Below are 21,259 nucleotides of genomic sequence, written 5' to 3' on the forward strand. Positions count from 1 at the left end.
AAAGGCTTCTGGATAAAGGTGCGCTGTGTTCGTTACGGTCACACCAGCTGCTAGAACAGCCCAAGACCTCAGTCTCTTACTTCAATAGAAGTTTATTTCTTAGTCACAAAATCCAAAACAGGTTTTCTTTATTGGCAGGCCACCTTCCACGGGCCAGGCTGGAGGCTTCCCCAGAGAGAGCTGAGTGGATATGAGGGTCAGGGACATGTCAGGGTTCAAGAAAGGACACAGAGTCCTTGGCATAGTCTGGCAGAAGAATGTCTTGGGAAGAGAAATCCACGAGCTGTCAAGGGGTTAGGAATCCTGCAGCTCAGATCATGTTTTGCTGAACCCTAAGTTAGGACAGACAATGTAACAAAGGATTTTGTTTTATTTGCTCTGTGGGAATAAATGGGAAAAACTGCTCATCCACCGCCTGAGCACCTTGCCTTACCCCAAGTTAGCAGCACACACAGCTTAACCAGCCACTCACCTGGACTTACATCACTTCCTGCTTCTCCTGAGTCAGGTGAGATGGTGGGCGTGATTGTCCCAGCAACCTTCAGCAGCCAAGGGACACATACAGAGAAGCAATGCATAGATAGAGTGAACCAAGAATGGCAGGGATGGGCATGCTGGCAATAGGAGGTGGAAAGGGAGAGAGGATTCTGGAGCCCTTGGAAGTGAGTCTCCTAGTGATGGGCCCTGCCCCAGTCTATTGTAACACACCTTGAGCAGACCATCTAGGTATGTTACAAATATTGGTGTCCTACTCCTGTACCTTGGGCCTGACTACTCCCCCAAGTTCCACATGGGAGTATCTGCAGGTCTTTGCCAAGAACATTTTCTTACACCACAGAAGGCCCCTTTGCCAGTGTGCCCGCAAGCCAAGAGAACCAGAGCATGAATGCCTCAGTAACCGGTGGAAACAGGTGTATGACTACCCAAACTCCTTCAGCCCTCTGCTGGCCTACGAGGTGCAGTGCCACAGGTGCTCCCAGGGTTTCCCCGAGGGATTAGGCTCTGGGCACCCACAGTGGACGCTGACTATACACCTCTTAACAGTGCTCTCCCTTTGCTTGTCTCACTCCCCACTTCTCAGCCACTCAGTGACTTCCTTCACCTCCCAAATAAACTACTCACACCCATATCCTTAGTCCTAAGGGCTGCTTCCAGAGGAACCCAAAAAGTAAAACCAGATTGTGATGCTCATTTTAGGTCCATAGCAGATCAAGTCAATGGGGGTGGCGGGGGCAGGGATCCCTTGGGAAGTGGAGCACTCAGCCCACCGCTATGGGAGCTGGGCCCACAGCTCTCTGCTCCTCAAGTTCCTGCAAGAGGCTGGTGTTGGGTGCCTGGCGGATCCCAGGGTTGGTTGCCAAGGGTCACAGCTCAGAGCACACTGACCTGAGCACACCATGGTAGCTGCCGAGATAGAAGAGGACTAGGGAGGAGGTCATGGTGACCTTGTGGGGACTAAGTGGCGCTTCTGAAGAGGGCCACACTCCTCTCTCCTTTCCCAATAGACCAACTGGCAAATTCATCCTGATTTTACATAAAACATTTCTGCTGACACCCAAGATTCCTGTAATTCTACCCTCAGCACTTGTCAGGACATACGTATTTTATCCAATAAGTTGTTTCCTTTGTAAGTGGAACTCAAGTGCCACCTGAATATGTATTTGTTGGTTTCTTGTATTATTTCTGAAGAGAGAAAAAAACAGTCTTTAAGAAAAACAAAAAAATGAAAGACCTTGTGCTTTGAAACTCCAGAAAAGGGGTTGGGGGTCGTGGGGCAACACTGAATCTCTCAGCCATTGTGAGAGGAAGCAAATCAACCCCCTGGGAAAGGATCACTGTGGAGAGGAAGACAGGAGGAGGTTGAGGCTCTGAGGGCCAACCAAGAGTCAGAGGAAAAGATGGAAGCCAGCCTGACTCTGAAAATCAGAAACACTGCCGGGACCCAACAGCAGGAACACCTTCCGCTCGGCCATGGAGCACTGGAGCGTGTGGGGCTGAATCCACAAAGCGGGGGATGCTTGTCTCCACCCGGTCTCTTTGCACACTGGCTGATAAAGCTCTTTTGCCTCCTCCACTGGAAACGAAAGGCTGTTGCACAGGTCCATGGGGCCAGAACCAAACCCAGTTTCCCCAGCCTAGGGGTGATTCTGACAATTGCTGCTATGGAAACAAGACTGCCAAGAACGTCACACCCAGGAAACTTTCAATATACTTTATTAAAAAGTTTCTTTGTATAAATTTCCTAAACATTTTAAAATTAAAATTAAATCCCCTCCCCCCAGCACAAAAAAAACACACAACATTAGAGGAATGCCAAAAATATTCTCTATTACAACTTTTTTTAATTCTTTAATTAAGGTATTGGTCCCAACGGTGCACATAGATTAAGGGATTTTGCTTCCTTCTGAACTAGATCATTTGTTAGAGGCTTCAGAAAAAGAAAATTAGCTTGAAATCTAGTCTGGGAAATTGGGGGCAGGGAATGAAAAAGTTGGTCTCTTGTTTCTCCACGATACACAGGCTTCCCATCTAAAGTCATGCTTAACTAAAAGGGAAAAAAAATGAACCAAGCAAAAGTATATAGAGTAGCCGTGACATTTGCATTATTTTCTAGACTTTACATTTGCCTGCAACAGGCATAACATGAAACTCCAGAGGGAATTTGGATTGATAGGAATGTTCACATAAACACCAGCAGTGGCTAACTGTTACACAACATTCAAAGTATTCGAGAGAACTGCCTGGAGACAGAGAGCGAGGGTCCACAGACACATTAGCACCATACTGATAGGTCATGCAGCAGGATGTTCCCTCCCGAGTTCGAGTGTAAATCAAAGCATGAAATGATACAGTGCAAGGGAATCTACACCCGGAGCTTCTACAGAGACAAGTTGGCGATGGCTGACTCCTTCTTCTTCAAGAGGTATATGATGTTGGCCAGCCACGCTTAGGTTCCCATCACACTGATGACTCCGGGTTTGGCGAGCACTGAGCGTCGAGAGAGGGGGTGGGTGGGGTGAGGTGAGGAGCCGAGAGAAGAGAGGAAAAGCCACATTACTGACCCAAAAGGGCACTGTAATTATCATGACACAGTCCCGCAGCCTCTGGTTTCCATCACCTGTCTCACTTTTCTACTCAGTACCATCAAAGGCCCTCTGTGACCTTCTTGGCCTGGGGCCCTGGGGCCCAGGGATGTCTGGGAAATCTCATCCCATTCTTTTGCCCTGCACCATCTACCAGGCCTTTATACGAACTGAACTCTCCCCATTCTGGCACTGACCCCAGGCTCTGTTCAAAGTGTTTATTTTATTACCAGTTGAACTGCACAATATAATGGAGATACTGGATGGCCCCAGTGACAACATTGTTATTTATAGGAAGCAAAACTATTTAAAAGATAAATTTGTGGGGGTTGTTTATCTTTGGTGTTATCTGTAGTTGTTCAGTATATTATCTTCCCAGGAATCATTTTTGGTGCAATATTATACAAATAACAGCAACTTAGTAACATTTCTGAAGAATGACAAGGGACAATATGTTTTTAGAAACCCAAAATAGGAATTCAAAAAGACATTTCATGGGTTGTATTTGAACGTCTTCCTTATCTGAGGATACACTTTATCTTCTTTTTCACATGTATCATAATCATTGCACTTCTAATATTTTTCAAGGTGACTTATTGACCTGAATCTCTTATTTGCAGAAGCCATAAACACAAGGAAGAATCACTTACCAGGAGCGCAAACCTTTTCACATTCTTTCTGTGATCCAAATTTGTTTTCGTTTCCACCACAACCTCCATACCAGAATCTTGCACAGCTTTTGGTGTTTGGATCATAGTACCATTTTAATATGAAATCCCTGCAAGTTCCTTCGTCTTTTGGCAACTTGCATATATCTTTAATAAAAACGTGAGAAAAGGATATTAATGAGAACATGCGTGTTACTCGGCTCCCAGTGCTGGGGCTGACAGTCTGATGACCCTACTGTGGCAGAAGGAAAAAAAAGAAGAGCTTCCAGGTGAAAACTCCCTTAACCTGCTCAAATCTCCATTTCCTCACTGCCATATGGACATAGGAATTGCTTACAGCCTTGTGAGAGATAGATGAAATTATATCAATGAAAGGGCTTCATAAACAGCACTCAGAATCCCAAATGCTGGCAATGGTTATTGAATAATTTTAAATGAAATGAATTGTTTTTCCCCTTTCCAATCACTGGGCCATTTGCCCTCCAAGTCCTTCCATGTTAAATCCCCAGAAAAGAAACTGAATTTTAAAACCTCAGGGTTTTATAATTCTTGGCAAAGTGGAAATTCGATTCTGTTGGGATATAGTTCAAAAATAAGGCTCTACCTTTCATTACAAGCCAAGTAGACTAAAATTAAAGGTAAAGCAGAAAAGAAAATCCTTTATGAGTGTGTGTGTGTGTGTGTGTGTGTGTGTGTGTGTGTATGCACGTATGTGTGGTAGCCAAGGGCCTTTGTGACCTGCCAAATGAAACACGTAAAACGAAGAGCCAGCACTGATGTAAAATTCATGATGGCAAAAATGTCACATAGCAGAACTATTTTGAAGACAGAGAAGCATTCTTTTCCCAGTTAAGGAAGTTTATGTTTCAAATGCACACGTCTGATGTAGCCCAGCTGCAAAGTAAAGCAAAGGTCCCCTCGACGCCTGGAGAGAAGAGTTTACAGTTCACACACAGCACGACTCCTGTTTACAGAGTTTTCTGGCAAACTCCAGATTGTTCTGGGAAAGAGAAGCATTGATGTCAACTGTTATCTGTAAGTTTGAAAACGTAAACCTTCTTTCTCCAAAACTCCCTGGAGCCAATAATTCTGCATGTTCCCGTGAGTAGCTAACAGGCTGGAATTATCCAGCTCTCCCCTACAAAGGGATGCTTCTCCATCTCCTTTGTCCCCAGCGAGGCAGGCTGCTCACAGCTGCGGAGGTGGTGAGCATCTGTGTTTCAGATAGATACCAAAAAGGACAAGGAAAACCTAAGTCTTCAGTGGATAATCATAGCTTGGATCACCCACGATGGACCAGACTCAAAGGTGCACAGGACTGAGGCTCAGAATTGGTCTAAAACATTTCCTGGTTGCTGCTGTCACCCAAATTCCAGGCTGGTGGCTGGTGGCTCGTGGCTCCACAGTTACAACACCTCCTAGTTGCAGACGCTCTCAGGGCCCAGAAAGCCAGTGGTCCCCACGAGAGCCTTTGAAGACTCCAGGAAGTCAGAATAAAATGAAGACAATTTACAAAAACAACCTTCTTTCTCTCAAATATGCCAATAACTGAAGGAAAATGCCTGGCTGTCAAGGAAGGTCCTGGAGAGAACTGACAAGGCAAGGTAATTTAACCATCAAAACTTATTCCTCATTTACCGGTGGCTTCCCTGTTAGCGTGAGGCCGGCGTCAAATGATCTCCCTATTCTTCCTTCCTTCCCAGAGCGTTGGCCAATGGACCCTATTTGCTCTATTTTATTTGTTTCAAGTGCACTTCAGTCCTGACCATCTGTGTTTAGCTGTTCAGTTCCCAGTCCCCTGGGCTCCGCTGAACCAGTCATGAGAGGTCTGCCCAGAGCCACGGACACCCAGCCCATGAGTGGCCTCACAGCAGCACACTCCACTCCCCGTCTGATTGGCTTCTCCAGCTTCCTTGGCTCTCCACCCTAGCCCTCCAGTTCCACACCACGGCACTGGTGTTTTCTGCCCTTATTTCAGTGAGAGTCACTACTGAGACCCTGTAAGATTTACTAGTGGAAAATAAGGACACTGTTACTGTGGACAAGCAGATATTTGGAAAACCAAGAGAAATATATTAGTGAAGTGAGAACCCAGCACTATTCAAAGACAAAAACCTGGACTTCTCTACTTCTGAAGCATGAAAACGGAGGATTTTATGTTCTTAAGAAGGCTTCTAATGCAAACTCCACATAATCTTGACTTCTGAGACACGTGGTTTTGGCTGGACTCTACTCAGCTATGAGTGCATATGTTAAAGCAACTGTTTTAAAGCAAAAAAAAAAAAAAAAAAAAAGTATTTAAATGTCCTGGAGTACAAAGGGAGATGGCTGGCCCTCGTTGAACTTAACCTGGACTTTTCCCTAGAACGACATGTCTTTGGATGCAATAGTTGTTTATCTTTTCCCTCTGAAATCAGTCTGCCCCCCAGGCATAACCTGTAGGAAGCTAGAGCCTTCTCTTTATCTGAGAGGAGCGCTTGGCTGAGTCTTCCTTAATTTGCTCTTCTTTATTATTGAGAACCTAGTGGGAGCCTAAAAGACAATGGGGACTGAAAATTATCCACAACCTTCCCCGGCTTCCTAACCTAGAATACCAATGTAACTAAGTTTGCTTGGAAAACAGAGGGGAAAGGCTGCCTGACTCAGACCACTGTCTGCTGAAACTTCCTTACTATTGGTCACTGGGCTTCAGGAAAGTAACCAAATAGAAGAGAGGAAACGGAGGCAAGCACAATGTTAGGTTAAAACCCTGTTCTGGGAATCCCACCTGTTCCCAGAAGCCACAGGTTCCTACCTAGAACATCCTAAAAACAACCATTCAAAAACACTGGGGCGCAAGGCACCCTAAGCCCCACAGTCCATTTTTGTAATAATGATGTGCAGGAGTGGATGTGCATGTGCGATGCATGCACCTTCCCACAAGCAATAATATTCATAGAAAAAAATAGGAAGGCTATGCATCGGGTCACTATTGGTTTTCATCAAAAGCCAGCAATGCTGTCACAATGAGAATCGTGTAATATATTTCTCTGTACATCCTGAATGCTTGACAATGCATATCTGTTAACTTTATAATCAGCAAAAAATATATGTATTCTTCAAAGTGGAAAACATATTGATTGGAAAATCTTGTCTTTTTCATAGTTTGATATTCCCATAGTGTTTCAATGCATTTTTAAACGCATCAGCTTTGACATTTCCCAAACATATTGATTTCCAAATCACGATGTAAGTACTTCCTTGAGCAAACTGAAGGAAGACAAACTGAGAGGTGTTTATGCTGCAATCATCAACATGTTCCTCATCAGTTTAATGGTCCCCAAAACAAGAAAATTCAATCACCTTCTCACTCGGCATTGTTGTTACAGTATAAAGTACTTCCATACCTTGGATGCAGGTATGATTTGCCTTAATGAAAACACTTTCCACCGTCTACATTTTGAGCATTGGTCAGTTCAAAGGGTACCAAGGAAACTTACCAAATTTTTAACTTACTTAATTTATTTACTTATTTAGAGACTGAGTCTCACTCTGTTGCCCAGGCTGGAATGAAGTGGTATGATCTCAGCTCACTGCAACCTCTGCCTCCCAGGTTCAAGTGATTCTCCTGCCTCAGCCTCCTCAGTAGCTGGATTACAGGCATGAGCCATCATGCTTGGCTAATTTTTGCATTTTTAGTAGAGACAGGGTTTCACCATGTTGGCCAGGCTGGTCTCGAACTCCTGACCTCAAGTGATCCTCCTGCCTCAGCCTCCCAAAGTGCAGGGATTATAGGCATGAGCCATCACACCCGGCCAATTTTTAACTTTATTTTAAAATGTAGCTGTGGTTAAATTTTACTCTTTCAGATCTTGACCAACGGACTTCTATTTTTTAAGACTTCAAGATAAAAAACACTCCTTTGGGCTCATCATAACCCACACACGACAACTAACCAGAAAACATCCTCACACAGCGATGAACAACAGACAGCCTGGAGAGGACCATTTCCTAAATCCCTGTAGCTATTTAACTTACTTCAGCTGTGGGATTAGTTTGTTCTTTAAATTATTATTAACATAAAGTCAGGTATTTCCCCCAAATATACCATTTTATGCTAATCGATGATATATATTCACATGGAACATGGCCAACCAAATACTGTATTCTATCCAATATAAGAGCTCTTAATTTTATGATGCACCATTATTTTATGTTCCACTAAGTAACACAAAATGCTACCAATAAACCATGATATATTGTCAATTCTAAGTCACATTTCAGTTTCAGAAGTGTCCCAATGAGAAGAAAATTGTGCATCTTAGAATCAATAAGTAAAACGTTAGTAAACACAAAATGATGGTTCCTTCAGGGCTATACAATTGGCCCAGTCATGTCTACTCGGACAAAATGTGATCAGTTCTACAGATTGCTAATTTCAAGAATAAATAATAAAGGACATGATGATTTTGTTAGTTGTTTTGTCTAGTTTCTGCATTGAAACTTCTTTAACACATGTGATTAAGCCAATAATTTAGGATTCATTTTGTAATACTGCAAAAAGTAAATTTTAAGTTAGATTTTTGTTGTTGTTGTTGTTGTTTAGAAATTCTAGACAGTCTTAGCTTTAATAGTAATATGCACAGAAAATATCTATCCAAAGCTTCCTTAGCTAAAAATGAGAAGGGAGAAGAGGGAGGTGGTAACAAAAGCCTAAAACCAAAATTAGCAACTACGTAGCACTGTCAAAATCAGCAGCGACAAAGCAGGTGGCAGAAAGGCCCAGCACACCCATGCTTTCAGGAGGCCATGGTAATGAATGAAAGATCCACTGCTGCTCACTGCCATTTATAGGCAGCAGATGTGTGACAGAAAAGTGGCTGGAGTATAATTCTTTTAGATGCTGAGCAAAGCAAAAAGTGGAGTGAGATATTTTTGTGGGGGTTCATTTGGTTTTATTTAAAAAAATACAAATATTAACCACTGAAAATCAAATCATGTAATATTGTAAAGCTGGAATCCTGAGTGGTTGCTAACGATGCCCTAGGTATATTAATGGAATCAAGGCCTGTTAACAGAATCAACCTTCATCTCAAAGGCAAGAGGCTCCCTGCCACATACCAAACAGGGCCAGATCTTATGGAGGACAAAAAATGCCCCAACCAGACTGCCCTCGCATTACATTCCTGACTCAAATTCCTGATAAACAAGCATCTATTCAATGTGACTGTCAAAATGGGCAAACATTAACATATGCAAATGAAAACCAATGGTAACACTGGTCCTCTCCTCTTCCCCTGCCTTAGGTGCCCAGGACTAGGAACCTTTTCATTTCAGAGTGTTTCTACCTACAAATTCCTTCACAGATTCAAACACAGGTCACCAAGTTCCCAGAATCCAACATGATAAACTATGAAAAATACAGATTCTTAAGACAGCATCTTTTATTCACAGAAGTAAAAAAGCAAACAGTAGCATCTACTATTTAATACTAAGAAAAGGACCCATCTCTGTAAACATGTTTCTAATTAATGGATGCTGCAGAAAGTAAGAGGAATTAAAATGGACACATGTAAATATAAAAAATATATTTTTAAAACTTCATTTTGCCTGAATGGTCTAGAAAATGTATATTTGGAGAAATAATGCATATTGTGGTCATTGGAATTTGGATGCAAAATATACATGCAACTACTGAGTAAGCATGCAGTTATTATCTTGTTTTAGTTATTTAATAAAGAGTGATTCATTGTCACTCCTTTTCCTATATCCAAATATATAAAAACCATTAAAAAATTTTCCCCCCACCCCAGGGGAAATAGTTAAAATGACAATTATAGGAGAAGGTGAGGAGGGGAGGGAGAGAGGTTGGTAGGGGTGGGGAGGATAAGGATTCCTCTCCTAATTCTGGTTATCCATTTTGAATTTTAGACATTTTTAAGTAAATGTCCCATGTATTAGGTCGGCGTGAAAGTAATTCCAGTTGTTGCCATTACTGTCAGTGGCAAAACTGCAATTGCTTTCGCACCAACCTAGTAATTCAAAAAGAGCTCTCAAAAATGCCATAACTGTGTGTACACCAACATATATTCATCAGGCCAAGGCAGGTTAAGTGCTTGTTTGTTACTATGAAGTCATTAAGTTTAAGAGATCAGAGATCAATTATGCAGGGCCTTGTTCTTTTTTTTTTTTAAAAAAAAAGGTAATTTATGTCTTCACCCTGGGAAGGAAAACACACATATGCATGTGTACACACATACATACACAGACACACACACATGAAATGGTGAGAGGACATTCACATCCTGGGTCTGAGGGTTATGCCCCAATTAGTATGAAGGAGAAAGGTTTTATTTAGATTCATCTGTATCAACTACTTGCAGCCTTGAAAGAAACACAAGCCCCAATTTCAAAAGCTCTTTTCTCTTAATCACAGGTAGACAGGCGATCTCAGTGTTAAAGGTCTGGATCAAAAGTACCTTCTTAATTCTGAACCTCACAACTCTCTCTCCCTCTCTCTCTCTCTCTCTCTACATATATATGTGAAAAGAAAAACAAAACAGCCCAGCCAGACCCTTGCTTAAAGACATTGTTGTTTATATGAACTAGGCACTGTTTATACAATCTTGTCCCTTTTGGACCACACATAAGAGAATCAAAAACATCCCCAAATCTTGCTGTCTAGTTTACTCATTATTGATCTCTGATCTCTAGTTTACTCCAAGTCTTTTTCTCTCAATGAAGCACTAAATTGGCTAAAATTTTTCTATTTCCCACACTGTATTCAGGGAGAAGTTAACCAATGAGTGAGAAATGACATACACAGATTTCAGCAACTTTGAAGTTAGAGTTGAATCTGTCCTGACCCACACCTTTGGGGAAAATCTACTGTGTTCTTTGTGGCTTCTCTTTGAGCTCAAGCACCATGGTGGGGTCGCCTAACAGGCTCACTCAACAAACACCTTTAAAATCAATTACAGAAATGAGCATTGTGAAGAGAAATGCTTTCCTCCTCCTGACAGTAGACGATACACCAAAAAATAATGAATTGTCCCCTAGTTAGCAGAAAGCTTTTGCTTCAGGTCTATAAAACAGTATTATATCTAAATTCCCATGGCATTTCCATTTTTTATGTTAGTACCATCATTCTTTGCTGAACACTCTTAAGCAAAGCCTATCAACTATTTTAATAATCAGTTTCTCACGGATGAACAAGCCAAGTCCACATTCTGCTGAATGAGAGATTCCAGGTCTCTCAGAGTTTCACTGCCCAAGAACAAAAGCAAGTAACAGCTGTCAGTTCCTGAATTACACCCAACCAGTCACTAACTTAGCATAGACTATGCACACACTCTGGGGTTCAAGCACATGAGAGACAGTATCACAGACTCACACACTAAGCTGGGGTATGTGCTTAGGATGTCCGGACCAGAACACCCCATGGGTCAGATCCAAACCCATGCATTTCATGGATTCCAGCCAAATTTGTCTTGTGTTCTTCTAAGCAGTTTTTTTATTAGATTAAATCACTGAGTAAATGAAACGCCAATCTTCACAGCATCACAGACCACAAATCAACTCGAGTCCCAGTATGAGGCACAGGAGAAATGTCTAATGGATACGTGAATTCTAGTGATAGCCCCAAAAGCACCTCCCATCAAATTTTCACTGAGTCTGATCACAGGTAAAGTAAGACTCCATTTACACCTGGGATTATGCAGAATAAGATGATGTTGGGCTGCACAGAGCTGACGTGGACCTTTTCCCCCATAGAAGTCATGCCTGGGCTAAGACTTAGAACCCAGGAAGTTAAACTGGAATCAAGATGGGTATTTTCTTAGTGCCATTAATGGACCTAATAGTTTCACAACTCACCTGTTTCAGTGAGAGCCAATGGTTCTGTGCTCACCATTAGATTGATGGTTGAACTAGAAGCTGACCTTGCTGGCTGTGGAGGTGGGGGCTGAGATTTCTCTATAAAAGAAAAATATATGCAACTCGTAGGTAAATCAGAAACAGGAGGGCTTGGGAATCCTTAGTGACTGATATAAGGTTGCCTGCTGTGATTAATGTCTTATGTTGGGGAGTGGCGATTGAAAGACACAGATCCAAGACACCTCTACATCCACGACTTATGCTGTGGGCTACAAGTTGGATCCACGTGCTAATAAGCGACGGGAGGGGATCCCTGAACTTCTGAACAAATCCTCTCACTTCCCAGACAGCCTCTTCTGCTGCTGTCCAGGAAAATAGAGCCCTAGGGTTGACTGGGTCTTTGGACTCATATCTCTATGGGCCTAATCCATGGCACTGGTGGGAATTCCCTTTCCTCAAGCTGGTTCCTTGATCTGAATAGCATTGGCCTGAAGAAAAGAGGAGCCTTCCCTTCACATTCCTGGAGCAGTGGGGGTCAAGAAGAATGGGAGGGGGGAACCCAGAAGAATTTAGAAAGATGAGAGAGGGGACCATGAATAATTAAGAAAAGCTGTGACAGCACTCAAGTGCAGGCCTCAGTGAAATGGGGGGGCCCTGGGGACAAGAGCCAGCCAAGGGCAGAGCCCAACTATGGTGAGATCAGGGCAGGGAGACTCAGCTATCGACATCCTCCACCCCCGGGGCGGTGAGACTTCAGGGACACCTCCATTACTCCCTAAGGAGCCAGTGACTGGCTGGTGTTTTCCTGAACATGGAAACCTGGACGGGGTGGTGGGCAACCAGGAGCCCTCGCCGGGAGACGTGGCCATCTTTCCCGGGTGCAATGTTGGAAAGGGCTGTGCTCAGGCGACGTGGATCTGGCTTCCTCCATAAAGTAGCCCAGGACCCAGAGGGCAGGACTGCATCCCACATGGAATCCCATTTCCATTCTGTGTTTTATAAGCTTAGGCTGCCACCAAAGCACCCAGGCTGAGTTGTTTTCTTGTTGTTGTTGTTGTTGTCGTTGTTTTTCGAATTTGTGGTTATTTCAGAATAGATTCAATAAGTAAGTGTCTCCTTTGTGTCCTATTTGATACTCTACGTAGAAATCAGGTACCGACTTGTACTGATCATGTACTTACTTGTACTGAAACTTCCGTGGTAGGTGGCTCTGACCTGAGACCTCAGGTAGCAGACCACAGCCACATGGTATGTCTGCCCAGCGAGCAGGCCTCCAATGACGCGGTCCGTGACCGTGAGGTTCTGCTTCAGAACCAGGGACTGATCATGGGCTGAGGTGACGGTGAGGTCATAAAAATAAGGACCGGGGGGCTCAGGCCTCTCCCAGTGGAGTTTGGCGCTGTTCTCTGTTATCTCAAACACCTGGACTTCACGGGACATCTTAACTGAAAGATAGATCAGAGCGTGAAGATAAAAAATAAAATCCTCCATGACTGTTGTGCATGAGAGAGAGAGGAAATCTGAAAGGGATGTGTTAACAGACAAATTGACTTGAAATTTAGGTGAGGCGGGGAACTAATTTCTTGTTCAAGCCCCTAAAAAACATTGCTCTTATAATCTATCAGCATATATGAAATGTGAAATTCACAGTAATGAAAAATCTCATTATTCATCAACTTTTTTTCTATTAAAAATCTCGCCTGTTAAGAAGATACTTTGGAAATGCAGCATACTAATCCTAAGTTGTGTTTGCTACAAAATGAGCCCCATAATTTAAAATATATTAAGTCATAAAATTTTAGGGTATGACATGAAATTCTTTTAAAGGAATTCTGCTTTCTCTCTTTCATACTGTTCATCAAATGAAGATAATTTCCATTTTATCATGAGCCTTCCTTTACAGCTTGTGACATTCGGTAGTGTCTTCCAGTATCTTCTTTAGGAAAATGATAAAATAACATACTCTTGGTCTCATTAAAGCCATCTACCTTTTGTATCTAATTCAGTCTGAAATATATTAAGTTGGTGCAGAGTCATTGTGGTTTTTGCCATTGCTTTCAATATTTTTCTCATGGTCAGCATGAGCATAGATTTGAGCCTTGGGGAATGACTGATGGTCCAGGCTCTGACTTTTCAAGCTGCTGGACTGAACACCCAGTATTGCCACAGCACACAGCTTAGGGCCCTTTTTCTGTGGGTATGAGGCAGAGACAAAGTTTGCAGTTGCAAAGGGCTCCCCCAGACCTTTTCAAGGCATGTTCTAAGGTAGGCGAGTCCGGCTCCATACACCAGCCCAGAAACATCTGCCTTGCTGCCTAAGAACCAACTGCAGCGTTTTTCTTTCTGTCTCTCTCACTCCCTAAATAGGAGCTAAAATCTTATTTCAACATGGAAACTTTTCCCTTTAGTTTAAGACAACTCAATTTTCAGGTGAGGTGAGCTGTGCCCCCACTGACATTCCAGGGAGAATGAGAGCTTCCTATCCCTACCGCAAGACAGGATTGAGGGCACAGGATGGGGAGTGGGAGGCTGGAATCCCTAACCAACACCTCTTAAAATACATCATCCAGGTGTACAAGCCCAGATCAAGGACTGTATTCTGAGTGTGTTACATGCAGGCTTTGAGGAACACACCCTGGAGCAGGAAATGAGGATGTCACAAGATGGCAGCCCTAGCAAGGGCTTTCTTACCCACGGGCTTAGTGGTGGCTGGCTTGGTGGCAGCTGGTTTGGCTGCCTGTGGCCTAGGGACCTCAGGCTTGGTCGCCACTGGTTTTGCAGCAGCAGCAGCGGGAGGTCTTACAGCTGCTGGCTTTGCTGCTACAGGCTTCGCTGCCATTGCTGGCCTCACCGCCACTGGGGGTCTAACAGTGGCTGTCTTTGTGGCCACAGGCTTGGCAGCCACAGGTTTTGCAGGGGCCGGCTTTGCAGCGGCTGGCTTCACAGATGGCTGATTTATAATAGTCACAGGCTTTGTTGTGGTGGTTACAGGCTTTGTTGTGGTGGTCACCGGCTTCGTCGTAGTCACCGGCTTCATTGTCGTCACTGGGTTGGATGTAGGACTTGAAGTAACGTTATTCGGAACATTTCTGTTAAGACAAATTCAATATTACCTCTACTTTTACCTGCTATCTAAAATAAATAAAGACATAACCCCATGAGCTGCATTAAATTTGTTTTAGCAAAATGCATGCAATAGTTTTTATAGATTATGTATAGCAGTGCATATATTAAATTCCTTCTTTTAAGGATCTGTGCCTCCCTAAAAAAAGATATGGAACAGCATATTGAAAAATAGAACCATTAAAAATGAAGCTTATATTGTTCTACAAAAACATCTTTCAATTTCTAAAATAAAGGCAGAGAGAAAATAAGGGACAATAATAAATAATATCCAACAATGTTCTCATTATAGCAATTAACCAACCAAAACATACACCAAAAATTAAATGAAATCAGTAGTTAGCTACTTACATTATAAGAAAATATCCACTCAATCAAATGCTATGTTGAGCTGGAAAATTATAAAGTTAGCATGTACTATTTTGCTCCCAGGGCTTATTATTGGGAGTATATATATTTTTTATTTCTCTTAATTTTTGTGTATGTGTATTTTTTTTTTTACAATTTCTTGATCTATTACCAATATCTAGAGAGAATAGCAGCCTAATCAAACAGACATAACAACAAGGACCCACACTTCATAGCTTTCTTGATCTTAGAAGAAAATATATTATTTTATAGTCATATCTTGCTACTTGTCCTAGGAAGTATTAATATATTTTCAAGTTAATATCATAAGACTTCAAATACTAGGTTACTTCATTCATTCTGTTTTCCTAAAGATAAAAAGGTTGAGCCAATTTCAGGGAAGGTTTCAGAGAAAAAATACGAATCATTAGAGCCTAGAAAAATAGAGGCTACAAAGCTAAATGAAGCATCCAGTGCCACGATAAGGGTCCTAGTGGCCTTAGCAATGATATTCATTCTTGCTATGCTGAGATTTAAAGCCACTCCTTCTGAGGTCAAAAGAAAGAGCTGAAGGACTTAAGTGGTGATAGACAGAAGGGTCTGCAGTAGGAAGAGATGGGATCTCTTTCCCCATCTTGAGAGTCAGCCAGTAGTAAGCCAGATAGTCATTTTTGAAGGATCATTTGCGTTCACATCTCATCTGTGTACGAAGTTCAGAATCTGCAGAATCTGCACTTCCCTCCAAAGCATGACACACTGTGACATTCTCTTAAGGAGCACACATTGCTGACATGCTGCAGGGGCTCAGTTCTTGCAGCCACATCACCCCAGCTAGCCCTCTGTTACATGCCCCCACTGCCCTCTTTGCTCCTAGGGTTGGCACCCGAGATGGAGCAGGGCATGAAACACGGCACATGGGCCAGGCAGCAGCATCGGCATGGGTGCCACAGTCCTGCCCACTCCCACCCCTCCCGTCAGTCTTCATAGAACATGCACATGACTTCCTATTATTACCATCATTACATGTTATCACAGCATTAATAATTTTAAGAAGACATGGAGTCCATTTTTTGATGTATCCAATCCTTCTTTTACGTAATCATTTCACACCAGATATGGTAAATTGTTTGGAACTACGGTCTCAATTATCTACCTTCTCTCTGCCCATGCCCTTTCAATGTAATGTGGCAAGTCCTTCCATCAAGCCTAGTTTTCCATTCTTAAATCTAGGTTAGCCTTTGGACATGCTTTGGTCAATAGAACGTGGCAGAAGTAACAGTGTGCCAGTTCTAACCTAGGTCACAAGAGGCCTTGCACACTTGTCTTCTCTCAGGGAACCCTGCCAGGTCACCTGGTGAACAAACCCAAGCTAGCCTGCTGAGAATGAGAGACCACATGGAGCAGAGATGAACCAGCCCATCTGAGACCACTCTAGACCAGCAGCTCTATAGCTGACAAGCAGCTGACCACAAACATAAGGGATCCAAGGAGAAAACAGAAGAACCACCCAGTTGAGCCCAAACAAAAATTGCTAACCCACAGAATTGCAAATTAAATAAGTGGTTGTTGGCCAGGCCCAGTGGCTCATGCTTATAATCCCAGCACTTTGGGAGGCTGAGGCAGGCAGATCATTTGAGTTCAGGAGTTCTAGACAAGGCTGGACAACATGGCGAAACCCCATCTCTACTGAAAAAAAAATACAAAAATTAGCCAGGCATGGCTGCATGCACCTGTAGTCCCAGCTACTCGGGAGGCTGAAGCATGAGAATTGCTTGAATCCAGGAGGCAGAGGTTACAGTGAGCCAAGATTGCACAACTGCACTCCAGCCTGGGCAACACAGCAAGACTCTGTCTCTAAATAAATTAAGTAAGAAAATAAATACGTGGTTGTTGTTTTAAGCCACTAAGTTTTGGGTAGCTTGTTACATGGCAAAAGCTAACTGATAAAACAGATTATTTGAGAAGCATGACCCACATTACCTTTGGGAAGTCACATTTTCTGGATTTCAAGGTCCTCATCCCATAAAGTCAGGAGGTGGTTGGAGGACCTGTGCACTCCCTGCAGCGCTACAATTTTTAAGACAATAATTATAATCACTTACACTTGTTTGTGACCAAACTTCACAAGGTTCTTTGTGGGTTGGTCCCCTTGGAACCAATCACACTGTTTCCTGATATCTGGGGACAAGTAAAAAGCATTTTCACCTAAAGAAAAAAACAAAGAAAACAATTGAACCGCATGCTAATAACATGAAAATTAAAATTAATCTGTCAACAAGTTAAATGAATCACATAACATTTATTTAGCCCATAATTATTGTTGAATTAACTATATCAGACAAACTATGTCCAGTGATTTTAAACATAAAGTATGATGGCATTGGATCCATAAAACATGGTAAGCCAATATGCTCTATTTGGCAATATTTGGGTGATTAAGTTAAAGATATATTTATCCAACATGAGAGAGAAGACAGGGATAGAAGAAAAATCAAGTGGAGAGTTCAACAAGTTCTAGACTCTTGGACATCAGATTATAATCCAACTGCTTTTCAGATTTTCTCAATGCTTTGTTGAACAAAGCTTTTGTTTTTAATCTTTGGAAGACAGGAACAGTGACCTGTGGGTGAACCTGGGGGCTTACCTTTGCTTCACATTTTTCTTTGAATCTTTTGGGGGCCAGACCTTCACAAATGTGAATACTGTTTTCATAGACCTCAACATTGCCTTAAATAATAAACATTTAGCATATACATGTTTATTTATACTTTATAAATCCCCCTCATCTGTTCCAAGCCTTGCCTGTACTGACCCTGGGCTGCACACTGTACACAGGCTCTGGAAACTATAATAGGCTGCACCTCCTCAAAGAGCAGTCTAGGGGACCACAGACCCACAAATAAATGATCAACAGGCCAGGTAATAGATGCCCTAAATAGGGTGTCCGGATTAACCATGAGCAGGCCTTGGGAGCAGCAGCTTCCATGGCGAGCAGAAGCCATTGGAATTGAACTTTGAAGATGAATATGGGTTTGCTGCTGAAGTGCGGTGGAGAGCATTCCAGGGAGGGGGAGCCCCATGAGCAAAGACCCAGTGGTATCCAAGCACGGGGCTGGTGGCTAAGCCCAGATCAAAGCAACTCTTTCTAGAAGCTTTCCCCGGTGCCCCTAACAGAAATCACTTCTCTTGCAACATGCCAGCCTACTATGTCATGCGTAATAAATGTGCATTTGATCCATTTGCCCACCCATTTGTAAACTGTTAAGGACACCAAGAGTGCCTTATGACTAGGTGGCGCTTGGTCAAATGTGGTGGAATAAAGGAATCAATGAGAACAAGGATTCTGTCTGCATGTTCCCTGCTTACTCTGGCTCCTAAAAGCATTTGTGGCATATGGCAGGTGTCAATATATGTCTGTTCAATGAATGAAACAGTTCCTGTCAACACATCGGTTGTCTTTTCCATGACTGTTCCTACACTTCTCCTGGCCCGAGCATAAAGCCAGGCCAGGGCACATGCTGTGCCACGCAGGACTTACTGCTGACGAAGGACGGCAACAGCCTCCCGAAGCGCATCAAAGGCTCCTCGTTGAGCTCGGTGGACTTGTCCACTAATTTGAAGAAGACATCATTTGGCTCACTGGCGAAGGTGTATACCTCCTTGATGTTCACCTTCCTGCCAATGCCCAGGACCACGAAGAAGTAGCCCTTGCATTTGGCCTGCAGGATGACTCTCTGGGCCTCCTCCAGCTGCTGCTCCGGCACCTTGCCCGTCAGCATCAGGACCACAATTTTCAGGTCCCGTGGGTTTGGGGCACTTTCAAAGACATTCTCTATGGTGTATTCAATGGCACTGCCCAAGGCCCTGGTTCCCTGCAACTGTGTCATTCCCCTGCTGAGGAAGTCCACCAGCTTCTCCTTGGAGCCATAGTCAGTCAGGGAGAATTCCACCTTCACAGGTGGCATGCTGGCATTGTCCACGGACTCAGAGGGCGCGTGCTGCACAATGGCCACTCTGGCGAAGTGCTGGGAGGCCTTGGGATCTGGGCTCATGTCCAGTTGTCTGACCAGGTACGCTATGTACTTCTTCATCTCATTGAACTGGAACAGGGTGGTGGTCTCAGCGCTGTCTAAGATGAAAGCCATGTCGATGTCCACATCGCTCCCTGCCGCTCTCCTGTCCCTGAAGGAAGGCCTCCAACTGCCAAATCCACAGGATGGGTCGATGTTGCAGACGTCTAGAAAGAAGCATGGCAGCCTATTTGTTCTGTGACACCCACAGCAGGATACACAGCTCATCAATCTGCTGGGAGACTTGGGTGATTAAAATGATCACATAAGATCAAAAGCGGGCCGGAAGCGGTGGCTCACGCCTGTAATCCCAGCACTTTGGGAGGCCAAGGCAGGTGGATCACGAGGTCAAGAGATCGAGATCATCCTGGCCAACATGGTGAAACCCTGTCTCTACTAAAAATACAAAAATTAGCTGGGCCTGATGGCGCATGCCTGTAATCCAAGCTACTCTGGAGGCTGAGGCAGGAGAATCGCTTGAACCCAGGAAGCAGAGGTTGCAGTGAGCCAAGATTGTGCCACTGCACTCCAGCCTGGGCAACAAGAGCAAGACTCTGTCTAAAAAATAAAAAAAGAAATCACAACCAAAACCAATTTATATCTTGCCTTGATTTGATTATGGCCAGATTTCAGTTTCTATCACCTAATACTTAGTAGATGAAACAAATCACTAACCTAAAATCTTTGTAGTATACCATGTGCTGGCATTTTTAAAAGAAATGAAAAATTATATTACTTCTCTGCCACTCTTTGAAGAAATATGTTCTAGAAAGTCACTAGTGCCAATATTTTCATTCTAGATTCTAATGTCAAAACTTAAGCAGAAACTGCCTCCTCCTCTGTTACCTATAAAATGAATTATCCGCCATCAAAGAGAAGCTCTGTTTTGGGAGGTCCATTTTTAATATAGAAACTGCTACAGTAGTATTTACTCTGGTAAATACGAGGCTTTGTGAATCAATTGAACTCAAGCTCTTTTTACAGATCATCATTATTCTCTCACTCTCCCATGGATATTATGTTTTGCAATTGCAGCTGAGCAGATCTTCCTGTTAGAGAAACAGCTTACCCAAGCAAACATGACACGTGAGGACATTCTCCAGGAAGTCTGTGAGGTCTCTCCCTGCAGGCAGGACAAGCGCATGCCCCACTGCTGTGTTATTGATCTGGTTTAAACAAAAGAACAACTTTGGTAGGGGCGTACATGATCACTAATATCTGAAAATATGGCAGAGGAGTAAATCAAAGCTACATCAATAAAATAGATTAACTTCCCAATAGGGCAGTATTGGGAATATCTTCTCATTTGGGGGTGGGGCTAGGCTCTGAGTATAATAGAAAGACATAGGTTTTATTCTACTAGGGTGAGCTGGAGTTCATATCCCGTTCAAATGGGGTTCAGTTTTTTTCAGCTGTAAAATGGGGGGTAATACCTTCCTAATGGTGTCATTTGGAGGGTTAAATTAGATAATAAATGTTAGTAACTGGTGTATCCTCTGGCAAACAGTAGGAACTTAATCTTATCGTTATTTTTAGCAACAATATGGGAGCTCCATCCCTTCCCCACCCTCTCAGGTGTGGTTAAAGCAAGTAACAAAATCACTCCCAGTGGGTGCAAAGAGTCCTGTCTATCGCCGTACCTGGCACACGATTAGTAATTATTCATTTAACAAATAGCTAGTTTGAATGAATGAATGAGCAAATAATTAATGAATGAACAATTTTTTGATCTCGTTGAAACCATGCTAAGAAACTCACGTGGTTCTGGGTCCCGCAGCCCACACAAGGACAGACTTATGTGAATGAACCCCCCCATCAAGAGCACATGGCCGGTAGCCCACTTCAATACTGAATTCCCAAGCCCAGCGCTCTATGCACAAATCATCCTGTGTTCGGCAGAACAAGCCCTGAGGAATGGCAGCGATGACCCAATGTCTTTCGCCGACACAGGCTGTGGTAAAAGCATAGAATATCCAATGTGGAAGGAAAGACATTAGCAATCATCCTGCCCCAGTCTCAATTTACAGGTGAAAAATCTGAGACGCAGGGACGCTAAGTGGTGTGCACATTACTTTAAATGGGTGGGGGGAGTGTGGAACCAGGCCAAGGCCTC

The 21,259-nt window shown here is 43.2% G+C and overlaps 1 protein-coding gene across 1 annotated transcript in view; it reads right to left on the bottom strand.

The window, feature by feature from the left end:
• Window positions 1-2,197: 2,197 nt before the first annotated feature.
• Window positions 2,198-21,259, bottom strand: part of COL6A3 (collagen type VI alpha 3 chain) — a 91,355-nt gene continuing 72,293 nt past the window's right edge. The window contains exons 37-44 of the mRNA XM_003813107.6: window positions 20,216-20,312; window positions 18,615-19,313; window positions 17,179-17,281; window positions 14,297-14,694; window positions 12,787-13,050; window positions 11,606-11,704; window positions 3,734-3,898; window positions 2,198-2,988 (exon numbers count right to left, since the gene is read on the bottom strand). Of these exons, the coding sequence (XP_003813155.3) occupies window positions 2,948-2,988; window positions 3,734-3,898; window positions 11,606-11,704; window positions 12,787-13,050; window positions 14,297-14,694; window positions 17,179-17,281; window positions 18,615-19,313; window positions 20,216-20,312 (1,866 nt within the window). The 3' untranslated portion in view covers window positions 2,198-2,947. The remainder of the gene's footprint in view (window positions 2,989-3,733; window positions 3,899-11,605; window positions 11,705-12,786; window positions 13,051-14,296; window positions 14,695-17,178; window positions 17,282-18,614; window positions 19,314-20,215; window positions 20,313-21,259) is intronic.

Source organism: Pan paniscus, chromosome 13 (assembly GCF_029289425.2).
Source record: "Pan paniscus chromosome 13, NHGRI_mPanPan1-v2.0_pri, whole genome shotgun sequence".
NCBI classification, from domain to species: Eukaryota; Metazoa; Chordata; class Mammalia; order Primates; family Hominidae; genus Pan; species Pan paniscus.